The sequence below is a fragment of the Monodelphis domestica genome, chromosome 7, assembly GCF_027887165.1.
Source record: "Monodelphis domestica isolate mMonDom1 chromosome 7, mMonDom1.pri, whole genome shotgun sequence".
NCBI lineage: Eukaryota > Metazoa > Chordata > Mammalia > Didelphimorphia > Didelphidae > Monodelphis > Monodelphis domestica.
This window is the reverse complement of record NC_077233.1, coordinates 12,048,131-12,072,882: the sequence shown is the minus strand read 5'-3', so window position 1 is coordinate 12,072,882 and position 24,752 is coordinate 12,048,131. Positions and strand designations below refer to the sequence as shown.

At 39.8% G+C, this 24,752-nt stretch overlaps 2 protein-coding genes across 4 annotated transcripts in view; one reads left to right on the top strand and one right to left on the bottom strand.

Moving 5' to 3' along the window:
* Nucleotides 1–24,752, top strand: part of TASOR (transcription activation suppressor) — a 185,563-nt gene that overhangs the window by 110,916 nt on the left and 49,895 nt on the right. Inside the window, exon 24 of the mRNA XM_056804194.1 lies at nt 17,903–17,998. Coding sequence (XP_056660172.1) covers nt 17,903–17,961 — 59 coding nt within the window. The 3' untranslated portion in view covers nt 17,962–17,998. The remainder of the gene's footprint in view (nt 1–17,902; nt 17,999–24,752) is intronic.
* CCDC66 (coiled-coil domain containing 66) overlaps nt 1–24,752 on the bottom strand; it is a 59,986-nt gene that overhangs the window by 28,746 nt on the left and 6,488 nt on the right. The window contains exons 2-6 of one of the 3 annotated variants that reach the window (XM_056804197.1): nt 12,255–12,319; nt 11,288–11,313; nt 3,915–4,359; nt 2,633–2,798; nt 2,363–2,466 (exon numbers count right to left, since the gene is read on the bottom strand). In XM_056804197.1, the coding sequence (XP_056660175.1) occupies nt 2,363–2,466; nt 2,633–2,798; nt 3,915–4,359; nt 11,288–11,313; nt 12,255–12,319 (806 nt within the window). Of the gene's footprint in view, nt 1–2,362; nt 2,467–2,632; nt 2,799–3,914; nt 4,360–8,621; nt 11,247–11,287; nt 11,314–12,254; nt 12,320–24,752 lie in introns of those variants that run through there. The other 2 variants (XM_056804199.1, XM_056804198.1) reach the window with 2 other exon arrangements.

Below are 24,752 nucleotides of genomic sequence, written 5' to 3'. Positions count from 1 at the left end.
AGAAAAATTTCTAACAAATTTTCAATGTCTACCCAATTAAGGTCGAATGTTCAAAAATTATCCTCTAATTTTTTTTATGATCAAGATTGATTCTTCTTTGAAAGAATTAGTATCTTGTTTGAATCTATCTAGATCTTGGGGGTGGAGTGTATGGTGTATGGTGTCTTAAAGACACCACATCTCACATCTCTGTTTTTATTGAAGGTGGGTACTTCCTTTAAGGGGAATAAGGTTTTAACTGAATTATTTTGTGTTGATTGGGCGTGGGGGGGGGAACAGTTTGATAAATTTTTCTTTTTTACTCTGGGTTTTTTAAAAAGTTTTTCTCAATGTTTTTTCCATATGCCTTGAAGTCTCCCAAACTCTTCTCAAGTTTCTTTTCATGGTTACTTGAGATATTTTCTAGTCATCTTTCAAGATCATTCATGCTACTTTCATTTTGAGATTTTAATTTAGCTCAGAGTTCAACTAAACCACTGTCTTGTTTTTTCTTAAGGAAGAACATGTAAAATACCAGGCCTATATAACAGGCTAGGTGTAGTGCTACTGTGAAATGTTCTCTGGAATTATGAGCCAAATTTTCCAAATTTGTGTTATGCTGCTCAGTATCATGTTTGGTTGCTTATTTAGTTATAAAGTTTAGCACTTACCTTTCTTCAGTTGATGAATTTGGCTACTAATAGCTAGCTGAGGGATAGTTTAGAGATAGTAGAAAGGAAAACATGAGAAGATTATGGATACTTGTCAAATCTTTGTGGTTGCCAGAAATGTAGGAGTTAAGAATGGTTTGACTGAAATGTATGAAAATTATAAATAATAATGGTAGTCACCGATTAAAAGTATTATTGCTCAAAGTCAAAATGACAAAATAACTTTTATTTACAAAAGAGGTAGAAAGAGTGAAAGCAGAGAAATACAAAAGGGTGGAGAGGACATTAGCTTTTCTAACTAAATGTTGCCTCGGTGCTCGATTCAGCCAGTACTTTTTGACCCTCAATGGGAATTAAACTCTCTCCAGAAGACAGGAAGGGAAAGCCAGCTATCCACTCACCCAAGTTCCCTGCAAGAAGCAGGTCAAGATGATGACTTGAGCTGAAGGTGATTCCTGAAGCCCACTTTCTTCCTTGAGTTGACCTTCTTTGACCTTCTTGAAGCCAACTTCTTTCTTGGAGTTGACTCCCCTTTCCCCAGAAATCCAGGGCCTTTTATATTGGCTTCCTGTCTCTTCCCCTTTTCACAAGGGCCAATCATAGCTTCCAAATTGCCCAGCACTGCCCAGGATACAGTGTCTGTGGGAACCAGTTCTCACCTTCTAGAGAGGTGAATACTAATCAAGAGTTCACAGATTCCTGGCTGATTGAGGTGTGAATTCTCATTTCCTGGTTGACTGAGTTGAAAAGGTGGAGAGCTCCTCCACCTAATGTTAAGTAGGGTGTCTTCAAGCTTTTGTTGATTCAATTTAAAAGTAGAGTTAATCCAGTCTTCACAATCTGGAGAGGTACTAAGTAGGGAGTACTTAAGTTATTGTTAACCAAAGTGTTAACTCAAAATAGACAAGGGAATAAAGGATTCTCTTTCACATGTGTAAACTCAGAGAGAACAAAGAATTCCCTTTTACACTATTCCCAGACTTCCCCTAACTCTTGCCTCTCCTCTCCTCTCTAGGGAATTAGAGGATTCCATCAGTTTGGTCTCTATACCATCTCTCTTCGGCCCCCTTCTCGCCACATGCACAGCCCTCATTAGTCATCGTTTCAGAAATGTTGCCTGACTGACCTCTTCTGGGGCTCACTGTAGCAGCTTTTTGATTGGTTTCCAACGTCAGCCCATCCTCTACAGAATCATCAAAGTGACCTCCCTAAGAAAGAGATCTCAATGACCACACCACTGGGTTCTTGCTCTCCTTCTGATGGTCTTAATCCACATGATGCTGCTTCACACTCTCTGCTCTGGCTTGACTTTCCTTCCATCTCTCACCTCCAGGCCCTTGCAGAGGCTGCTCCACAGGCTCAAAAGGTTCTTCCTGCAATGCTCAACTTAGGGGCTACCTCCTATGGGGAAACTCTTCCTGGAATCGCCACCCCCCTTCCCCCCCCCGGCTGTTATTGCTTGCACTTCCCTCAAATTAAGCTTGTATTTAAGTACCTGCTTACATATGTTATATCATTCAGTAGAATATAAAGCTCCCTGGGAGTAAGAACTATTAGAAGGGATTTAATAAATGTTTGTTGAATTGTTACAATAAGATATTTTATTTGGCCACTCACTATCCAGTATTAAAGTACTGTATTACCAAGTTAAATTATTAAATAACAATATAATATTTAACTAAAAAGTTAAATAAAAAGGACAAACTACATACCTAGTTCCTTCCTCCACTGGAATTTCTTTGCTTCCAACAAACTCTTCTCTCTCTCCCTCTCCCCCAGAGTACTGAACATATCAGCTGGTTTCCATACAGTCTTTCTAGTGAAAAGAAAAAACAAGAGCAATAACAGAAGCATTCTTACTTTTATACATTTTTGTAAAATCTGTCCCAAGGAGCCTAAACCCAAGTCTTTTATGTAGTTTCCAAGTTTCCAGAATAATCATCACTCATACATGTAAGAGAAAACAGAGCAAAGTTACGCACATTGCAAGTTTCTGCTCACACGGCATCGAGGTCTTCTGTTTTTTGTTTAACACAGAGATATGGTCATCTGGGATAGGTGAAATGTCTTCAGCTTTTTGAAGTAATCCCATAATATTCTCGTCCTTTGATTCATTAGGTAAACTGGTAAGATGTAAGTTGTTTTGACCTAGGAAAATGAAATATATGCTTTAAAAAGAAGATTGGCTTTCACTTCTCACATTGCATGGCAGAGTTTTTTTTTATACAACTGATCTACTTATGATTTTGTTTAAAAAAGTCATCTCAAGTACAATCAATGGCTAATTCTGCTCTTAGTTAAATTGCATTTTCAGCATAACATCACATTGGTGGTTGCTCTCTCTCAGTCCACATAGAATAAATCCTATGCTGTCACTGTTCCCATCTTTTTCTTTTTGATAGCAGCCATATTAGAAGCCCAAGAGAGAAAGAGGAAACTCTTAAACAGGTCTCTGAATTATTTTTGTGTTCCAAGGAGCCACATAACTTGGAAAGCTCAGCAATTCTTAGTCTGTTAGAGGGAAAATGTGCATATGGCAGGTAGGTGAGGGAAAGGGAGAAAGGCAGGGGCATGAGGGAGATTTTTAAAGACCTTTTTGGACAAACCTTTTATGACAAAGGTTCATTATTTCTCAATACTCTGATTTCACAGAATAGCCAAACCACGAACATGCAAATATAAGTATGAAAACAAATACTATTAAATTTGGGACAACCCTTTCAAACTTTCACTTTGTTTCTTTACATTGTTCATCTTATTTTTAGAAACCCTCGCCTTCCTTCTTAGAATCAATACTGTGTATTAGTTCCAAGGCAGAAAGAGTGATTAAGGACTAGGCAATGGGGGTTAAGTGACTTGCCCAGGGTCACACAGCCAGGAAATGTTTGAAGTCAGATTTGAACCCAGGATTTCTGGGACCTTCCCTCTCTAGGCCTGGTCCTCAATCTACTGAGTCACCTACTAGCTGTCCCCCAAACTATCACTTCTAATAAAGCAGATATATGTAAAGATAATATATAATGTAGAGATAACAGAAACTACAGAAAGGGCTAGCCAGTAGGGGTTAAGTGACTTGCCCAGGATCATACAGCTAGGAAGTGTGGATCTCCCATCTCTAGGCCTGGCTCTTAATCCACTGGGTCACTCAGATGCTCCTAGTGATTCATTCTTAAGGCTTTTAGTGCATGAAAATAGAATTCTGAATTCTGTCTTATCTGAGCACCATTTGCTAAATTAAAGTAAGGCTTCACAAAAATATCTTACATTTTTCTTCTTTCTTTCCATTCTCAATCTGTGAAATTGGTTTATTCCCTTGGCTGACAGCCATCAAAATCTGTTGGAGCTGTTCCTCTGTTAGACATACCAAACTATTCCTAATATCTTCAACTGTCATGTGTTTCTTCTGAGGCTTCTGTTTAAATGCTGCCGACTGTTTGTCATGTTTAGTCCTCCAGGAGTCAGGGGTTTCAGCTGTACTGTTCCTCTGCACACAAAGACGGCCAGTATCTGGGTCTTCCTTTGAGAAACTCTTTGCCGGTGAGAAAATCATCCTGCTTTTATCACCTTTTGCCTGTGAAGGATCAGAGGCAGTTCGACTCTTCTGTAAAAGGCTTTCATGCCTGCCATCGGTATTCTGTGTTGATTTAAGAATGTGTCCAGTTTGTGTTGTTCTCAAAGACTGTTTTGGTATCTTGGCCTTATTTCCCATCTGTTAAAACATGGCAGTTATATTCTTATGGGAAAGGCAACATGAAACAAATAGCCACAAGCCAGACTCTTTCCTTGGAATTAAGCCTCCACAAGGGGTCTTTAATGCTATTTACTTACATGATGTACAGAAGACTTTATCATCATCAATAGCAACAGATTACTCTTATCATCAACAGCAATAGGTTATACTTAATTTTAGGGAAGTAGGAAGTAGCGTGATTTCCACCTGCCTCTGGACCATGGAGCATGGCTGGCCCAAGCTATTCCTCTTGTCCCCCTCCCTCCACCTCCCCTGTTTCTGTCCAAGACACTGTCCTTCCAGTCCAAAAAAATGGAAATGGGAAGCCTTGGAATCATTCTAGATTTTTTTTTTTGCTCACATCCTCTTTAAGACATCAAGTGATGCTGTTTCTCATTTTCAAAATTTCTTTCTTCCCACTGGAAAAACCCTAAGATCAGCCTCTCCTTGCTGTGCCCCTGGATTACTGTAGTTGGCTTCCAGTTAGCCCTTCTGCTTCTGACTCTTTTTTTCCTTCAGTTTATCAAAAAACTGTCATGGCCCCTTCTCCTTATAGGTCTACTCTGCCTCTACCTCACAAGCCTCTCCGTCTTGCAACTATATCCTACCATATCCCCAGTGTTCCTGAGCCTCGGAGACTTTCTAGGACCCCATTTTGGCTCCATCTCCTCTAAAAGCCACCTGATAATTTGAGTGAGGGTCTGACCCAAATGAGACAAGAACAGCGTAGAGCTATGGTTCGGCCATAATTTGAATACATTAAGGTCTTACTGATCTAGATAGATTACTAGGTAGCCTTTCTGATGCTACTGGGTCCATTGTGACCCTGGGCTCTCAAAGCCTATGGACATGGAATATAAATTGCAACCGGTTTTACGAGTACTTGGGGCTGTGTCTGTAGCTCAGACCAAGTATGTTAGGAATTGGATAATGAATTCTTGGGTCATGGTGACCCATGAAACAAAGAAACAAAGAAAAATACAAGATGGCCTCAGCCCCATGCCAGCTTCTTCCCCAATGCAGTGATGGACTGGTAAAAGAGGGAACAGAGAATGTTGAGAATCAAACAGTATTTAGACCATTAATAAACACTGCTTTTGGTCCTGGTCTTTCTGAAGTGTGAGATGCTGATCAAGTAATCAAAGACTCTGGGGATGATTAATGGAAGCAAACCACTTCAAAGTTTTTATTCTCGTTAAATAAATCAGAACACCTAACATAATGGAAGTTCCAAGGTTCTCCTTGGGGAGGCAAAGACAAGACTAGGCAGAGTTGGTTTTGTCATAGATTTAAAGGCAATAAGAAATATTTTGTGGAACCCATGGCTAAATCATTTTGCACAGCTGATGATAAGCAAAGAGATCATCAAGGAAATCGTGGCAACTGGTGCACCAGCATCTATTTTTTTTTTAACCCTTCCTTTCTGTCTTAGAATCAAAACTTAATATTGGTTTCAAAGAAGAGCAGTAAGGGTTAGGCAGTTAGGGTTAAGTGACTTGCCCAGGGTCACCCAACTAGGAAGTCTGTGATGCCAGATTTGAACCCAGGACCTTCCATATCTAGGCCTGGCTCTCCACTGAGACACTTAGCTTGCAGCAGCATGCAGAAAATGAAGAGGCAGAGTCATTTACAAAAACTAAAAAAGATTCTCCAACCCAAATCAACACATATATAATGACCTGGTGATATCTTCCCAAGGAGCAATATGGGACAGGAAGAAGTGAGGAATGGAAAAAATAGGATGGAAAATATGGTAAAAGATTGCCCAATAAATTCATGGCCTTTTCAGTTGCCATTTTACTTAATACTTTTTGGTGACTTTAACACCATCAATGATGCTTCCAACCTTGGATACTCTCTTCCCTTGGCTTCTGTGATACTGCTCTTTTGGCTTTCCTTCCACCAGTTTCCTTTTCTATTTCCTTTGCTGCTGCATCATCCCTTCTCTCCTGCCTCCAAAGGTGGTCATCCCTTAAGGCTCTGTCATGGGCCCTCCTCTCTCTGTGCCCTCTACATCAATCCCTTTATATAGATGAACCCATTCCCTGAACTCCAGTCCTGCGTTACCAACTGTTTGCTGGACACTAAACAAAATGTCAAAAAAAGAAACAAATTTTTTTCCTTTCTGAAATGGCCTTCCCTCCAAATGTCTTTCTTTCTGTGGAGGGCACCACCATCCATACAGTCCTCCAGGTTTTGCAATCTGGGAGTTCGGCTTGGGGCTGCCCTCTCCCATCATGCCCTTTTCCATTTTAGACCCTTCTCACCTCTCCCTTGGATTACTGCAATAGCCTAATAAACTGCCTCTCAACACTCTTCTCTCGTGTCTAATTCCCTCATGTAACTGGCATTCAGATGTCTTCTGTGGCTCCCACTGCTTCTAAAAGATAATTTTAAAATCCTCATCTGAGTGTTTAAAGCAATTATTATAGGTCTGACATGACTCACTCAAGCCAGCTACTGTAGTGGGAACCGAATGAAGGAAAAATGTGGACAATGAATATGACTATTCTAACAAGAACACGATATGACAGATGGACAGCTGGGGAACTACACTCAGTATCCATCAACCTCCAAAGTCCTGAAGGAAGGCTTCTAGTATATGGGTAGGTCACTGCATGTAGAATTTCTGGAACGATGTGGACCAAAAACCCCGAAACACAACAGGAGAAGACGAGGATAGGCTATAATCTGCAATATTCATTAATGATAGTGAAGTAACTAACTAGAAATCAGTGAGTACTTGGCACTTCCAACTAGAATGATTTTTTTCTAGCACAATCTACATTTAAAAAGTCAGCCTGATTGGTGCCTTTAATGTTTCACCCCAGTGAGTTCCACTTTGTATCAAAGTGAAGGAAACCCAACATGAGGACTCTCTCCTACCCATAAGCCTCTATCTCTACATGGAGAGGGACAAATGACCAAATAGAAGCTCATATAAATCGGGGAGATACGTTCATGATGTGGGTTCAGATGTGTAATCATGAAACCCAATATACCTGTGAATGGGGATTGTTTCCTCCCCATCACCTGAGGGAGTTGTTTGGAATTAGTGGTTGCGACATAAATACTTGTTGATTGATTGGTGCCTTTTACAGTTACATTTACAGGATTATACAATGAAAATTCATGTTCAGAATAACAAAATCGGGTTAATGGAAGTGTTTGAATTATGAAATAGAAAAACAGAAAGGAATTTTGTGTTTATGAAGCCTGGAAAATGAACTAATACATGTGCTGAAGACTTCTTACAGGATGCAGAGCAAGGAAGGATTTCCTGAGTGACTCTGACCACCAAAAGTTTGACTTTTTTCCAATCCCAAGTTACCCATGTACTTTACCCATGTATTTTAAAATGGCAGCGTTTTTAAAGGCTTGGAATTTATTTGTATTAGAATTCTTTGAAAGTACTAAAACCAGTTAAAGCCAGATGATGTTTTCTATATAGTCTTCTTTCTTCCATTTCACCGATCTCCTTCAGTTTGTCTTTACCTTACAAATTGACTCTGCAATTAGGCTTGGGTTCAGAGCTCCTGGGACTAAGAAAAAGAAGAACAGAGCAAGGAAACCAGGCACTGGGAATTTTGATACAGAAACTCAGGTGCTTCATGACTGACTTTCAGATGTGGAAAGGGATTTGTGACATTTTTCTCAGAGGTCTGTGCGAATGCCTCAAGTAGAAGATCTCTAGGCAACTGAAATCTGGAGGTAGAAAGCAGCCTTGCATTAAGACCCAGAGCTCCTCTAAAATGGCCCAAGGCCTTAGCTTTAACTTCAGCTCATTACTCTAAAGGGTTTATAACAACAATGATAATAACCCTCTCATGCTTGTATATTTCACAAAAAGTACCACAAAACATTAAGGTTTCAGACCACCAAATGTCACCTGTTAAATGCATAGGGGACAGACAGAAATAATTCAATATCATGATAGTGCTATTTTTCACAATTCTCTTCTTTGTAGAAGCTATTATTGTCTTTGGTACTTTACACATATTATATTGATAAATCTCCATCAAGGAGCATAAGATATAGAATATCAGTCTAAGAATCAAGAAGATTTGGGTTCAAATCATGCCTCTGACACTTGGATTACCTGTGGCTTTGTTTTCTTTTTCTCTAAAAATTACAAATAGTGCCTTATTGCCTTCACAAAGTTACTTTGCGGCTCGAAGGAGAGAATGTAAAACATTTTGTTGACTTTAAATTACCCTGACCCCTCTCCTGCTTAAACTTACCAGTTCCCAGAAGTCTCCTGACAATTTGGAGACAGGTGCTATAGAAGTTTATGAAGTTAATACTGCTCTATATTGCAACATGTAAGTCAATCAGAGAAAAACCCTGTCAACCTGGCCAACCACAATTCTAGAACTGAGCCAGGCTCTCTCTCATCAGTGTGGCTAGAATCACGGAACTAGAATGCCATGGCTACAGAATTGGCAGATAAGGGAGCTGAAATCATTAGAATGATTCTGTATCTTTTAATTCTATTTAAAGCTGATTTTGTCCTGTTGTTAACTGCCCAATTCAAGATTCTGTCTCTGACTTTAGCTCAGGATGTCAGCTAGCCTGCACTGAGTTCAGTTTAGGAATTGAGTTCTTTTGTTAATCATTGTTCTTATCTTGTGTCAAGAAAATCTGTTACCTTCCAAGGGAGTCTGGTTTGTTATTCAAAGAAGTCTGGGCCACCATCTCTAGCCTTTCAAGTAGACTCAACAAAATGAAATTTTCTTAGGCACAGGAGGGAAGGAAAGGGCTGTTGTCAGCCCCTCATTCCCAATTTCGAATGAATCAGAACTTGTTCCCTACCTAGGAAAGCCTATTCTTTGTTCTGTAGATCCCTGGAAACTATAAAAAGGAGGGTCATTCCCTACCCTGGGGTCTTAGCTTTGCTGGGGAAGTTGAGATCCTATTTATTGGTAATTTGTGCTTTACTGATCCTCTGCGCTTCAGTTTACTTCATCTGACCACAACAGCATGTTGTTGATGGAGTTCACTTATATTTTAGGAAAAACATTTGAAAGGAGGGCAGTTAGGTGGCTTTGTGGATAGAGTATCAATCCTGGAGAAGGGAAGTCCCGGGTTCAAATCTGGCCCGAGATACTTCTAAGCAAGTCACTTAACCCTAGTTGTGTAACATTGCTCTCCTGCCTTGGAACCGATACTGAGTATTGATTCCAAGACATAAGGGAAGGGTCTAAAAAAAAAAGTTTAAAAAGTGTCTCTAGCTGCTTTATAGAGCAGATGGAGCTATGTGTGAACTAGAAAACAGAATCCAAATGGGGCAAATGGCTGAGTTCTAAGAATTGGTCATAAAGACTCAATATCCTGTCAGAGATTCTCCAGTGGAGGGACCCTGAGACCTTTAGCAGCTATAGTTGGCACGCTCATGAAATGTGCAAGTGACACGAAGCTGGGAGAAATAGTATACTGGATGAGAGTCAGGATCCAAAAAAGATATAAACAAGTGAGAATATCAGGTTCAATCTAATGAGATATAATTCAACAGAGATAATTATAAAGTCTTATGTTTTCCTAAGTAAAAGAAAGAGAAGACATGTCTGAAAAATATCTGGGGATTCTGGGGGATTCCAAGCCCTGTGATGGGGCAGCCAAAAAGGGCAATGCCTCCTGGGCTACAATAACTGAGGCAAAACTTCCAGGAATGCCACTCTTCCTGGAACAGCAGGCAGCAGACCTGTACCTTGCTTTAGTAGGACCATGCCTGAGGCCTATATTTTCTTCTGGATGTTGCTGTTTAAAAAAAGACCCCGAAATAAACAGGATGGTGACCTAGAGCCCAAGCCATATAAAGCGATAAAGCTTGGCTTTGAGATCTGATGAAGTTTAGTCTGGACAAGAAGAGACTCACTCAAGAAAGGGACAAGGCTTTCACATTAAAGAAGCGCTAAATTTCTTCTGTTTGGCATCAGACGATAGAACCAAGAACAATGGGAAGAAGGTACAAAGGGAAAAATTTAAATTTGGTATCAGGTAAAACACCCTCGTTATTAGACTTGGACAGAAGCACAATGTGGGTGTTTGGACGTCTTAAGTCAGAGACCGGATGAGTGCTTGGCCACGATGTCAGAGCTGTTCCAAAATTCCAAGTTCATATATATTCACAAATGAGGTAGGACTAGCAAGTCCCACAGTTGGGTTTGGTGTGTGGCTTAAGGAATAAGTCCTATGTTCTTCAACACCACTTACTTACGCCCTCCTAAATGTCTTTCTAAGTACTATGGCTGGGTTAAAATGGCAAAAAACAAACAACAAACCCTAAACTTCTGTCCAGTTGTTTTTTTATTCAAGGATGTGAAGAGATATTGAAAATTATTCTCTAAGTGGGCAAAAGGGATTGCAAAAACAAAGTTTTGGAAGAGAAGAGGGAGAATTTCAAATTAATAAGCACCTATGTGCCAAGAATTGGCAGTAGGTCCAAAAAAAGGGAGGAAGAAGAGAAAGGGGCAAGGAAAGAGCCAGTAGAGCAGCAACAAACTCAAGGTGCTCTTTTGGAGGCATGAGCATAGTGACTGAAATGGATTTCTTTGAAGAAAGGAAGATGACTATTATATGAACTCAAAAGAGATTCGGTGTTAGAGAATAAAGGAGAACCTCAGAGAGAAAAGGAAAGAATGCAAAGTGACGTAAAAGTAGATTTTAAAGTAATGGTCCTCCTTTTTTCCTCCCAAGGACTACAGAAAACTGTTTTGGGAAAAAATAAAATGCCCATATTTCTAGTATGGTTTCAGCCTTGGGTCAGCCTGAAGTCATGGAAGCTGCTGAGATGACCCCTTGGAAGCTAAAGTTTTAAACTTCTTATTCTTAAGGCAAAACTTCAAGAAGTGATTTTAAAGAACTCCAATTGATACTTCTGAGTCAAAATAAAAGTTGTTCTGCTTACCTTTGGGGCAGTTTTGGATTTCCGTTCTACAAAAGAAAAAGGAAAAAAATAACTTGTCAACTAAAAATGAAAGATTCTGACATAGCATTTTTATAAAAACTAAAAACAATTTTTCAAGGTAGAATTTTTAGCATAAAAATATAGCTATATTTCTCCTCTGAGAAGTGATTTCATTTCACTAAAGCAGTTTAGCTAAAGAACAACAAAAGAACCTGAAAGTCTAACATCATGTTCAAGCTTAAAAGTTAAAACAAACAAACAAACAAACAAACAACCCTTGTATTTAGGCAAGATGATCATTCTCTGGCAGTCATGGAAGGATATTTTTGTATTATTGTCCATATTGGTAATTTTTCAAGCAATAACAGAAAACTAGTCTATCTGTGGAAAAGGGCAGAGAATTCCATGGGAGAAGATATATAATATATTGATGATAATAATTCTCTTTATCTAAGAAATGACAAATGAAGGCTTTAACACTGTAGTTCTACATATAATCTTTTATTATAACAAAGTTACAAAATAAACAACTCAGCAGCAAGTGTGATTATAAGATAATATATACTAAGATTCTAAAATTCAATAAATCTCTACATACAAAAACACAAATATGGAATTAAATTTCATTTGTTATTCATTAGGAAACAAGAAGATATCCTACTCCCAAAGCTAATGATCATCACACTATTTCATAAACCATATTAAATGCTGTAAATTCACAAGTATTAATGGGAAAATAAATCAAGTAACTTAGTCTAAATGTAATTTAAATAGTAAGCCCTGAGGGGCATTAGTAGCATTTTAAAAGTAGAAATTCAAATGACAGTCATGATCCAGACAGCAAAACAGTACCATATAGAATGAGATGCTCACTTAAAGTTCAACTTATATGGATTTTTTGGTTTTATATGTATATTTGGATAAGACTAAAATATTGATAACAATTATATTTATAAAAATATCATACCGTATGGAGCCAATATTAGTTTTGTTTTTCCATCCAATAATTCTGTTTCAAGCTTTAATCCATCCCTATGAAAATAGAAAGTTGCTTGGTATTACTTATTTTTAAGGAATAGTGAACTTTTACACTCAAAGTTTACTTACCAAACACCCTAATTTAAATGTTGTCATTTGAATTAACACAAAATTTGTAGTGAACCTTCCATGAACTCATGGGAAAAGAGTTCCTCTTCCCAGGTGTTTTTGACATGCCGTTCATGCTGAGTATGCCAAAACATAGAAATCTCAGTTCAAGGCTGCATAAACAGTTCCAAGATCTCCTGAGAATGGGTTAACTCCCCTGTCCACATTCCTGGGAAGGGTAGACTGTTTCTCTCGAGGAGAGCTTTAAATCTTGTCTAACTGCATACAATAAACGTTCATTATCCCTGCTTTGATAATGTTCCAGTCTTTCTTTATTGCGACTCTGTAGATGTCCCCGGCAAAAATTCTTGTAAACATCACCCAAATCTGAAAGATTTTAATCTGGCAAATATTTTTTAAAAGTTAAAAGGGTTTACCACAAAAGATAAAATATCATGATAAAATTTCATACCACTTCTCACTGCATTGGACTTGATTTGTAAATTACACCTAGTCTTCAAATTGTTATTAATTGTAATAAATGAATTAATGGAAGCCACCAGAGAAACACTTATCTCCTAGAAAATGCCCTTGATTTGGTCCAATGCAACCAACCCCACTTTAAAGTGACAGGCACCACTTGGCCAAGCCTTCTATTTGCTAGGTTCATCCAGTCATTCAGAAAGGGAGGCACTGTGCTAGGCATAGTCAAATATAAATGGACCCTGCCCTCCACCACTACCCCTAATTCCGGCACTTTGCACAGTGCCTGGCACACAGTAGGTGCTTAGTAAATGTTTCTTGGCAGAATGAGTGACCCCCTAACAACAGAACTTTTTATTTTCTATTGTTTTACATAGAAAAAGGAAAGGAGAGCAGAGACTATATTGATAATTTAGTCTCCACATACCAGAACCCAGCATAATGAAATAATGTTATTTGACTTGACCTTTTAAAACAGAAATACCTAATTGGAAATTAAATGACAATCCATGGAATAAGATTTGATAGTTTTACTAGAAAATCTGGCGTCAGGGAAGGCATATCAGAGGAATAAATACTGCTCTTCACATCTGAAGACCTTAGTTCTGGTCTGGCTTCCAATATTTCCTAACTGTGTGGCCATAAGGCAAATAAATACACAACAACCTGACCAATCTGTTTCCTCACATGTCAAACGGGGAGAAAAGTTCACTCTTAAAAACATTAAGGAAATGCATTTTTTCCTTATTACTAGAAACAAGGATTCAACATCTATGAATTTATTAGAAGGGACAAAAATAGACAATAAAAGCAGAGAAATCTGAAGGAGATAGGATTGAGAAAATTTCTGCATTCAGCTAGTAAAGATGTTATACTTTAATATTTAGCACAGCCTGAGGCTGTAATTAGGGCAGCTAGTGGCTTAGTGGTTAGAGTATGAAGTCTGGATTCAGGAAGACCCATCTTTCTGAGTTCAAATCCAGCTTCAGACACATACTAACTGCGTGACCCTGGGCAAGTCACTTAACCCCATTTGCCTCAGTTTCCTCATCTGTCAAATGAGCTGGAGAAATAAATGGCCAACCACTCCAGGACCTCTGCAAGAAAACCCCAAATGGAATCACAAAGGGTCAGACACAATTGAAGTGACTAACAACAACAAAGCTTTAATTATCTGATGAACTTTTGCCAAAAACAATAATCAAAACAAAGACACAGGGGTAGGTAGAAGGGATACCCTCTCCTTTATTTTAATACCTCTGCTGTCACAGACACTTTAAAGGCTCTGCGATCTCTCCAATGGAACGGATCACAAAGTACGCATGAGTTGTCATTCTTGTTCATTTGGAAGGAAGGGAATGAACATTTAATAAATGCCTACTATCTGCCAGGTACTGTGTGCTAAGCACTTTACAAACATAATCTCAACTTAGTCTTCACCACAATCCTGAGAGGTGCTGTTAGGATCTCATTTTACAATGTGTGATGTGACATGTCATAACTAATGAGTGTCTGAGGATGCATCTGAACTCAGGTTTCTTGTCTGAGGCCCAGTGCTCCATCTTCTGCACCACCAGGCTGGCCCAGAGATCTATGTAGAGCAGCAGTTCTCAACCTCTCAATTTGTAGCAATGAGAATACATAATGCATATCAGGTATTTACATTCCGAATCATAACTGTAGCAAAATTACAGCTTTGAAGTAGCCACCAAAATCATTTTTTGGTTTGGAGTCACTGCAACATGAGGAACTGTAGTGCGGGGTCACGACATTAGAAAGGTTGAGAACCACTGGCATGGAGGATCTCTCTAATGTACTGGAGTGACTTCTATAGTTTGTTAACAAGTCTTTAGGACAGCGATTACCCACTGCTAGCTCACCTACTTTGACAAGCTTCTTTTTAGATCTTTCTTACCACAAAACCCAGTGAGTTTTAAGTCAGAAAGTCCAAGTAGAAGGGCAGCACTTGGAGTTAGGAAGAACCAATCTCTAAACCTGCATCTCACACTAGATATGTGACTGGGGGTGTGTGGGGTGGGGAGGTGGGGGTGGACTGGATACTCTTGAGTCTTGGTTTCCTCAATGAGGAAACAAGGGGAAAATAAGCTCTCCAAAAGACCCACCTCACTGGGGGTGTTGTGAGGGAGCCAGTAAAAAGATGAGCTATTAGAATAATTTGAGAAGACAGAATAGAAAATAAAATCTATTTTTCTCATCAGTATTCAACTATGAACAAGTTGGAAAACACCCTTCTCTGTTCAAAGCAGGTCTTAAAAGTCCCTCCTTAGGGGGCTTATGACTCTCCTTTCCCCACCAATAGAAACTAGGAGCCTCTGTTTCCTCACCTGTTGAACAGGGATAATACCATGTACTATATCTACCTTGTAGGGCTTTGGTGAGAAAATTACTGTGGGTAAAACATGTGCCTCAGAGACTTCTTCCTTAAAAAGGGACTGAACCTATGATAGTGAAGGAATACTATTGTGCTGAAAGGAATGATGAGCTGGAGGGATTCCATGTGAATTGGAAAGACCTCCAGAAATTGATGCAGAGCGAAAGGAGCGGAACCAGGAGAAAGTTATAGCCAGAGATTGATACACTGTGGCACAATTGAATGTAACTGACTTCTATTAGCAATAATGCAATGACCCAGGCCAATCCTGAGGGACTTGGGAGAAAGAATATATCCACACCCAGAGAAAGAATTGTGGGAGCAGAAATGCAGAAGAAAAACATAGGATTGATCACCTGGTTCGATGGGGATATGATTGGGGTTTTGGCTTTAAAAGATCACTCTACTGCAAATAAGAATAATATGGAAATAGGTTTTGAACAATGACACATGTATAACCCAGTGGAATTGCTTGTCAGCTCTGGGGGATGGGGGGTATAGAGGGGAGGGAAAGAACATGAATCATGTAACCATGGAAAAATATTCCAAATCAATTAATTAATTTTTTAAAAAGCGGACTGAACCACAGGGTTTCCTGTGGGTTTCTGATTCTTTGTAAACAGACCATTGTCATTTTCATTAATTTTTCTTGTTCTTAAAAGCAAATGGATTTTGAGAAACAGCAGCAGACAGTAAGTACAGTTGTTATAGGAAATGCAGACTTTTTTCTTTTCACAAAAACTTCCCTACCAGACACTGCATGGCCAATGTTTGGGAAAAGACCTGCACCGAATACTTAGTTTTCAGCACATTCTTTGGCCTGTGACAGTTTTTGAGTCCTTTATTATAATAAAAAGGTTTATTATTGATTTAAGTTGGGAAATTTTCTTGCTAATGCTCTAAAATAAATGATCACATACTATCAGTCTGTGCTGGGCAGTTTCCCCTTTAAAACAATACCTGAATACAAAATGAAAGAAACTGAGGCATGATAGGCTTTACAGAGTGCTATGGGTAGAAGGGCCTGAAAGTCACAGGATGAAGAACAGGTTTCTGCCATTCTCCTGGTGATGCCATGTTGCTATGACTCGTGGAACACCTCAATCTCTGAAGAATCAAAATGAGTGGTAACTCAAAGAACAAGGGGAAGATCCCTAGAGGGTTATCAGTATACTCTAGTAAAAAGGCATCATCAAGGATGACCAGAGAAGACTGTTCTATGGTGGGAAGAAGGGATAAGTAGGTTAGCACCCAAGGGTGGCACTAATATTTTTAAGATTCAGAGGGAAAGGTCACAACATGTTGATAGATATATCCAAATCCGTGGGAAGACCAATACATTTAGTATGGAATTATTTGGGCCCAAGCTCCTTAATGCCCTATTTGACTGTAAGCTCCCTGAGGCTAGGGAATACGAGAGCCCATAGGCATCCTAGCAAAGCACCTTATTTAAAGCAGCTATTATGTACATTGAAAAAAAAATGAGATAGCTTGATATAACAAAGAGTTATGGATATGGAATGAATAAAGGATCTGAGCAGCTGTCCTGCCTTGGGAACTGGGGAGCACATCTCTGACATCCTTCCCCTCCTCTCTGAGACTTCTATCTCTTTCTTACCTGGAATCCTGAACTCCCACCTAAATGTGTCCCTTTCAGTGTCTCTCCTCTTTGGTCACTCTCTCTGGCGCTATAAGGTAGGCTATTAGTTCCCTCCTGGTGAAAGGACACAAACATCTCTGTTGGGCATTCTGAGCTCCTTCCAATATGGCAGCTCACCTTCCTCAGCCAATTGCATATTATTCCTCTCTACTCATTCTAGATTCTAGCCCAAAGAAGCTGCTTGCTGCCCCTTGTACTCAATGTTCCTTCTCTTTGCCCAAGTACCTTTCCTTAGGCTGCCCTGTTACCTACACTGTGCCTCACCTGCTTAGTGCCTGCCTGACCTCTACCTCCTAGAATCCTGGGATTTTTTTTTTTAAACCCATACCTTCTATCTTAGAATCAATACTGTGTATTGGCTCCAAGGCAGAAGAGTGGTAAGGGCTAGGCAATGGGGGTCAAGTGACTTGCTCAGGGTCACCCAGCTGGGAAGTGTCTGAGGTCATATTTGAACCTAGGACCTCCCGTCTCTAGGCTTAGCTCTCAATCCACTGAGCTACTCAGCTGCCCCTGAATCCTGGGATTTTTGCAAAGCTTAATTCATGCCATTTCTAAAAAGGGCCTTTCCTGATCTCCCCGTAGCTGCTAGTGTCTTCCCGTCAAACTGCTTTGTGTTTACTTTGAAAACTGTTTGAAGCCGTACAGAAAATGAGTGACAGACCCAGGACCAAGCCCAGGCTGGGCATCATTCTTCTGTGCCACCCTTCTACCTCTCAGTTAGATGAAGCTGCTGATTAGGTGGTGCTGGACTTGGAGTCCAGAAATTCTGCACTCAAATCTAGACTCAGAGACTACTAGCTGTGTGACCTGGGCAAGTCACATGGTCTGTCTGCCTCAGCTTTCCCAACTATAAAATGGGGGTGATAATAGCACTCAGCTCCCAGGGTTGTTGTGAGCATCAAATGGGATTCTATTTTTAAGTTTCATAGCACTGAGCTTGACATATCGTATTGTAGGCACTTAATATACTTTCTTCCCTCCCCTTCCCTCTCAGGAAGTTCGAATCCCCTGAAGATCTGGAAGCCCCTCAATGCAGTTAGTGATCCTGCGTAACAACAGTTAGTGGTCCTGCCTAATGACAGAAAATCAGGTGAGACAAGATCTGGTATATGGCTGTGGTCCAGGGTGGACCGAGGGCAGAGGGTGGTGGCTTAGAAGCATCTAGCCTTGTCCCAAGAGTCACATGTTATGTTTAGGATGTATTTAGCTTTCTTTGGGAACAGGTTTCAGATCAGAGAAAAGGTTTGTGCACTTTTATGCTATCCCCTTTAAGAAAGGAGACAGAAAAAATTTTGCTGTGGGCTCTTTAAGAAGCTAGCATAAATGGGAGTCAGTCAGAGAATTCTGGGCCTGTCTCTTGGACTTCCTCTTGAGAGCAGGTGGCTGGATCTTTCCTCTGAGAGAAAATAAGGTTTGTTGGTTATTTTGAGAGTTTTATTTGAGAGTTGAGATTTTAGGTTCATACTGAACAGGGAGTTTACCAATAGCTTTACCCCTTTGAGCCACAAGGGAGCTGAAGAGCAGTTCTGTGGGAGCAGTGGAGCTGAGACAAGAAGAAACTGTGAGAAGGCCTATTTGCCTGTTTTCTGAAGAGAGAGAGAGAGAAACTGCTTCAATTTCTCTCTCAAGATTTTACAGTCACTATAAGTTACTTTAGGGTCATTATATATTTAGAGTTCATTAATTGATAGCTTCATAAGATAGAAATTAACATTTTAGACAGAGAGTTTAGATCAGTGCAGGTTCACCTTGGTAAACATGAAGACACTCCGTGAGGAGCAGGTGGTGGTGGTGGGGCTGTGAATTTAGAAATCTTGGTGTTAGATTTAAGAGATTCTGATCCTATTCTTAAATCCGGTCTCCTGACCCCGCCTCTCCTCATGGAAGAAGATAAATACATTTAGAGTGGATCAAACTGCTTCCTGAGGTCAGTAATTAGTTTACCTGTAACAACTTGGCCCATACTAGATTCAGTTTACTTATAACAGTCCTCGGTTATACAAGATTTATTTTACCTATTACAGTTGACAACCTTCCAGTTTTATTTTACTTATTACAGTTAACTCTTTAGTTTATTACACACAGAATGATATTTCCTCACTGTCCCTTGGATCCTACCTGGGGAACCCTTTTCCTCACACCAGAGGATCATGTGTATCCTGCTTGCCAGGGGACATACCTTTCCATGGGGTGAGATGAGTCTGTACGGGGTCTGTGACCCATTCCTTGGGAGCAGACATTCCTTTATTTCCTAGGGTTTACCCCTGCTTCATATTGGAGAGAATCACCGAATGTCAGCTAAGAGTGACTTCAGAACTGGGGCCATCTGAATTCCCCTAAAATGACTTTGTATATATTTTGCATTTACTGTCACGGGTATACATTGTTTCTTCCAAGTGAAAGACTCTATGTGGGAGGGCAGAGATCTTTCTTTTTGAGCAACTGTATCCAGGGAATCCAGCCCAGTACCTGGCACAGGGAAGGCATTTACTAAAACCCTTGCTGAATGAATGAACAACTATGAGTTCTAGGGCAAATTACTTCCTTCTCCTGAGCCTTCCCCCTAAATGGGGATAAAAGCACTTTGGTAACCTAACTCATAGGATAGTCGTGAGTAAAACAACAAAGCTTTCAGCAAACCATCAAGTTCTATAAATAAAGGAGCAGTTGAAGATCATGACATCATTGTGCAAACTTCCCATCAGTAATCTGGTTAGCCTTGAAATTGCTCGGTATCCCGTATTTGGGTCCTGCTTGTATCCTCCAGGAGACTGTAAGCTCCTAGAGGATGGGAGATGGCTCCGTCTTATCTTTGGGTCCTCGGCACCTTTGTTTCATGGCACCATGGATTTTGGACCATTAATAGAGTCTGTCTATCACTGTTACAAAGGTCTAGTCAGGACAATACGTTGGTCTTGGGGCTAAAAAGGAAGAGGAAACTGCACCTCTACAAAGTTTCCTATGAACAAATGGGTGGCTAGAGTCAAAGTTTATTACGGTACTCTACCAGGTCCTGTGCATGCAGACATACAACAAACAGCCCCAGCCTCTACTTACATCCTTTCTGCTGGAAGAAATCATGTAAACACATCTAAGTAGGCAACAAGAATACAAAGACAAGAAGGGAGACAACCCAGGTGAAGAACACATAGAGGAGAGTGGTGTCCAGATGATTTGGCCAAGCTGGCCACAGAGAGCTAATGCACTGGACAATCAACTAGCAGGCTCCTTCTGAAAGCAGTGATACTATTGCTTGATGACTGGGCCCAGAATAAGAAGTGCATGTCCAGATGTAACGACAAACTTTGTGTTTGAGTTGGCAAGTTATAACTTTGCATTCAGTCTCCAATCAGAAAACCCGGCCCCAGGGTTATGGCACAGAGGTCTGGTACAGAGAGGGATGGCTCAAGTAGGAGGCAAGGCACCAGCAGCAGGGAAGATGGCATGATAGCCTGGGGGGGGGGGGGGACAAAAACTCATCTTTTTGATAGTAACATTCTATTGGTATTGCCATATAGTAAAAAGACATGGAATACGTAAGTCTTTGAAAAATTAAAAATATCAGGCAGAAACCAATGAAGACACATAGTGGGGGTGAGCAGGCCCCAACATATAACCAGGAGTAAATTCAAGGAACAGTGGTAAAAGCTGTCATCAAAGAAATAGAGAAGGCTGGCCATGTGGTCCTGGCAAGAAAGCCAGCTCAAGGGCTCTGCTGGTCCCCTCTACATGTCAGGAGAAAATGAGGAAAGCTTCAGCCCATGGAACAAACTAATGGGAAGACACAGACAAGAGATGCAAAAGATGAGCAAGCAGAGATGCATTGTGGTCTTCCTGGTTGCAGATGTTAATAAGAATTTCTTAATCTCTCTCTGTTTCTTTAAGAGACAGTATCTGAGAGATTTGCCCTCCATCTCTTTAAGAGGAGGATTATAAAAGAACAAAATCAGTTAAGAAAGGATTCCCATTTTCTCAGACTTCCTTGGAAGTAGGGTTTCTGGGTCATTCTCTCTGACAAGAGGACCTGACAGTTTGTTTCCAGATACTGGGTTGGAGAAATTAAAGACTTATTAATTAATGTTCATCTATTAGTTAGTTAAAATAGATAGCAAATTTTATCATAGATAGAATAGTTTTAGTTAGGCCTGCTTTGTCAGGCAAGAAGATCCTGCCAAGAAAGGCAGATAGAATTAGGGTTATTTAGAGATTTAGTATAAGATTTGTGTTTAGAGGTTATGTTTAAGAATTAGGAGCTATATTATGATCCTATTTCCTACCTCCTCTTTCCTATCCCTACCTCTCCTCCAGATAAATAAGGACACTGGTTTATCAAACTGATCTTCACAACTTTCATCAAATTCCCACCAATATTTATAAACTATAACAGCTTGGCGAGCCACAAGAATTTCGATTAATCTATAGATCTTCTAATTAGCAATCAGTAATCAGCAAAAAGCAAACAGTAACCATAGTACTCAAAACTATGGTTCAACTTGTTCAGGAAAAGGTTCCATCATACCTCCAACAGCTACCATTACCAAGAACCTTCAGTGGGATACTGCACCTCACTATTTTAGATATCCTCAAATTACTACCGTTCTTTGGATTTGTTATGTTATCAGGATTAATCCAGGGGTACCAACTATACCTAATAGCCAAATTGTAACAAGAAAGAAGAAACAACTAAAAAATTATCAAACTGAAACTAGATTAGCATATTTGAGGATTTTATCACACAATGGACTGAAACTATCCCTAAACCAAATGAGATTATAGTCAAGTTTATCAAACCTACCTCTAACATTGCTTCTATTAATGATACAAAGATAGCCACTGCTTTTACCAATTCCAGTAAGCCAACTAAATCAAAGAACCAGAAAAAGATAATACTATATTCCCACTATGAGAAGTGCCAACTTTTAATCCAGAAAATGAATTAGTAACCATTAGGCATCACAGACCATTTATCCCACAAGATATGGACAGATTTAAGCGAGGCACTCCTTTATTTGAGGAGGAGCCCATAGCAGTGATAAAAGACAAAAACCATTTGTAAGCAGTTTGATCCAACATGGATTGATTTTGAAAATTTACTGGATGAACTATTAACTAAGAGGGAATAAGATAAAATTATTAATACTACCAACGAGGCTTGGGGCACAATCCACTGGCCTAAACATGACTCTCACTGGGATCTGAACTATCTTCAAGACTACAAAAGATTATGCAAGGCTAGGGAGGCAGTTCTTACTACAATGAGAAAGGGTGTTTGGATAGACTAGGAACGTGGAATACATTTGAAAAAATGAAACAGGAAATAGGAGATAGGAAATAGGATTAGTATAGCTCTTAATTCTTAGACTATATCTAATCACAAACCTTATACTATATCTCTAAATAGCCCTAATTCTATCTGCCTTTCTTGGAAGGATCTTCTCGTCCAACAAAGCAGGTCTAAAAAAACCTATTCTATTCATGATAAAATTCACTATCTATCTTAACTAACTAATGGATGAACATTAATAAGTCTTTAACATATCCAACTCAGTATCTGGAAACAAACTGTCAGATACTTAAAAAAAAATTTTTTTTTAAACCCTTACCATTCGTATTGGAATCAATTCTGTGTATTGTTCCAAGGCAGAATAATGGTAAGGGCTAGGCAATGGGGGTTAAGTAACTTACCCAGGGTCACACAGCTAGGAAGTCTGTGGACAGATTTGAACCCAGGACCTCCCATCTCTTGGCCTGACTCTTAATCTACTGAGCTATCTAGCTGCCCCTGAAAGATCCCCATGTCAGAGAGAATGACCCAGAAACCTGCTCCCAAGGAAGTCAGAGAAAATGGAATCCTTTCTTAACTATAAAAGAACTTCTTTTTATAATCCGCCTCTTAAAGAGACAGAGGGTAAATCTCACGGTTACTGTCTCTTAAAAGAGAGAGGAGATTTTACAAAACTCCCAACCTGTCAGATACTGTTTCCTAAAGAAACAGAAGGAGATCAAGATATCCCTATTAACACAGGGAATGTCCAAATTGATGAGATGATCATAGCTTACCTTTTCTGAAGTACTGAAAGTTTTGCAAAGATGTAAATATATACACATATGAAACATGTCCACACATATACATGGATCCTTCCCTCCCCCACCCCAGGATTTGAGGGGGATTCAATCTCAGGTCTCCCTGACTCTAAGGTCTCTCCATTTCACCACTTCAAATACAGATCCACTCCATTCCAGTTTCTGGACCAGATCAAAAGCTTAATAAATGTTGGGTAATTTGAACTATCTCCTGAAATCCTCATTCCCCTAACTTCAACCCTCCAAAGGGACAATTCAATTGCAAGCCCAGCTCTGATGCTTGTTCTTAAAAGGTTTCCTTGATTCCCCCAATTGTTATAGCTCTTCTGAGCTAATATATTAACCTTTCAGATTTATTTTGCATATTTGAGGGCTTTTGGTATCTCCCTCTCACCCAATTACACAGAAAATATTTTGTATGTATGAACTAATGAACTCAAGGATCTAGTATTTGTATTCATGGATTCTGTTACATATACATACACACATATACAATTGCTCAGATGCCATCTCACACCCAAAGCTTCTGGTTTCTGGCACTCTCTCCCCATAATTACTTTTGAGTGGGGAGACAGCATGGGTGGTGTGGATAGAAAAGTTAGCACTGAGCTAAGGAGACAGGGGGTCTAGGTCTTGCCACACTCTTATCCACATCTGGGCTGTGTGACCCTAGCTATATGCCTTTACCAATCTCTAAGCCTCTAAGCTGCAGAAAGGGTGCTGAACTACACCTGGAGGGTTTTCTCAACCATGTCTTTCCTATAGTGATGAAACTACTCATCTAGCCCCTCTCCCTATACACTTTGTATTTATTTATATACAAGTTACTAGCCATTGTTTCCCCATCCAGGATGTACCTCCTGTTAAGAGTTTTTATTAATTTCTCCTTTTTTTATATTTAAAAAGAAAAGGAGCAATGATGTTTTTAAGTAAGAAACCCCCTGCTGCGCCACTTGTCAGTTAGTGACAGTTAGAAAGGTATGGCTGAAGGGGGTTGTCAGTTGCAGAGAGTGGCAAAAAGGCTTTTTGTCTCTGGGTCTCCTGGGGAGAGGTTGTGCTGCTAGCACTCTCTCTGTTTGGAAACAGAGAATGGAATTAAGACCTTAATAGCTTTATTGATTATTAATCACCTGGGTAGATAAGGTAGATAGATAGTGGTTATATGATTAGATAGTGAGAGTAGGAGAATAGGTGAGGGCTTTGGCCTAGCAGAAGATACTACCCTCTGAGGCAGACAGATTTAGTTTTTTTTTTGTTTTTTTTTATTAAAGCCTTACCTTCTGTCTCGGAGTCAATACTGTGTTTTGGTTCCAAGGCAGAAGAGTGGTAAGGGCTAGGCAATGGGGGTCAAGTGACTTGCCCAGGGTCACACAACTGGGAAGTGTCTGAGGCCAGATTTGAACCTAGGACCTCCCGTCTCTAGGCCTAGCTCTCAATCTACTGAGCTACCCAGCTGCCCCCTGATTTAGGGTTTTTTTTAAAGAGAAATTTAGTTAGGATTGGGATCTGGGGTATAGTTACAAGATATTGTAAGATTACTTTCACTTTCCTTCTTCCTATTTTTCTATCCTTATTTCCTAATAATAAACTAAGTGTTTTGCATTTAATAAACTGAGCACTGGCTTTTGTCCAAACTCCTACCCCACCCCCCAATTCAAACCTTGTATAATTGAAAATCCGTTATCTTAAAAAAAAGAACTACATTTCTCAGGAGCCCACTGACTTCCTGTCGTTAAGTACTTCCTGAATACAAGGGATAT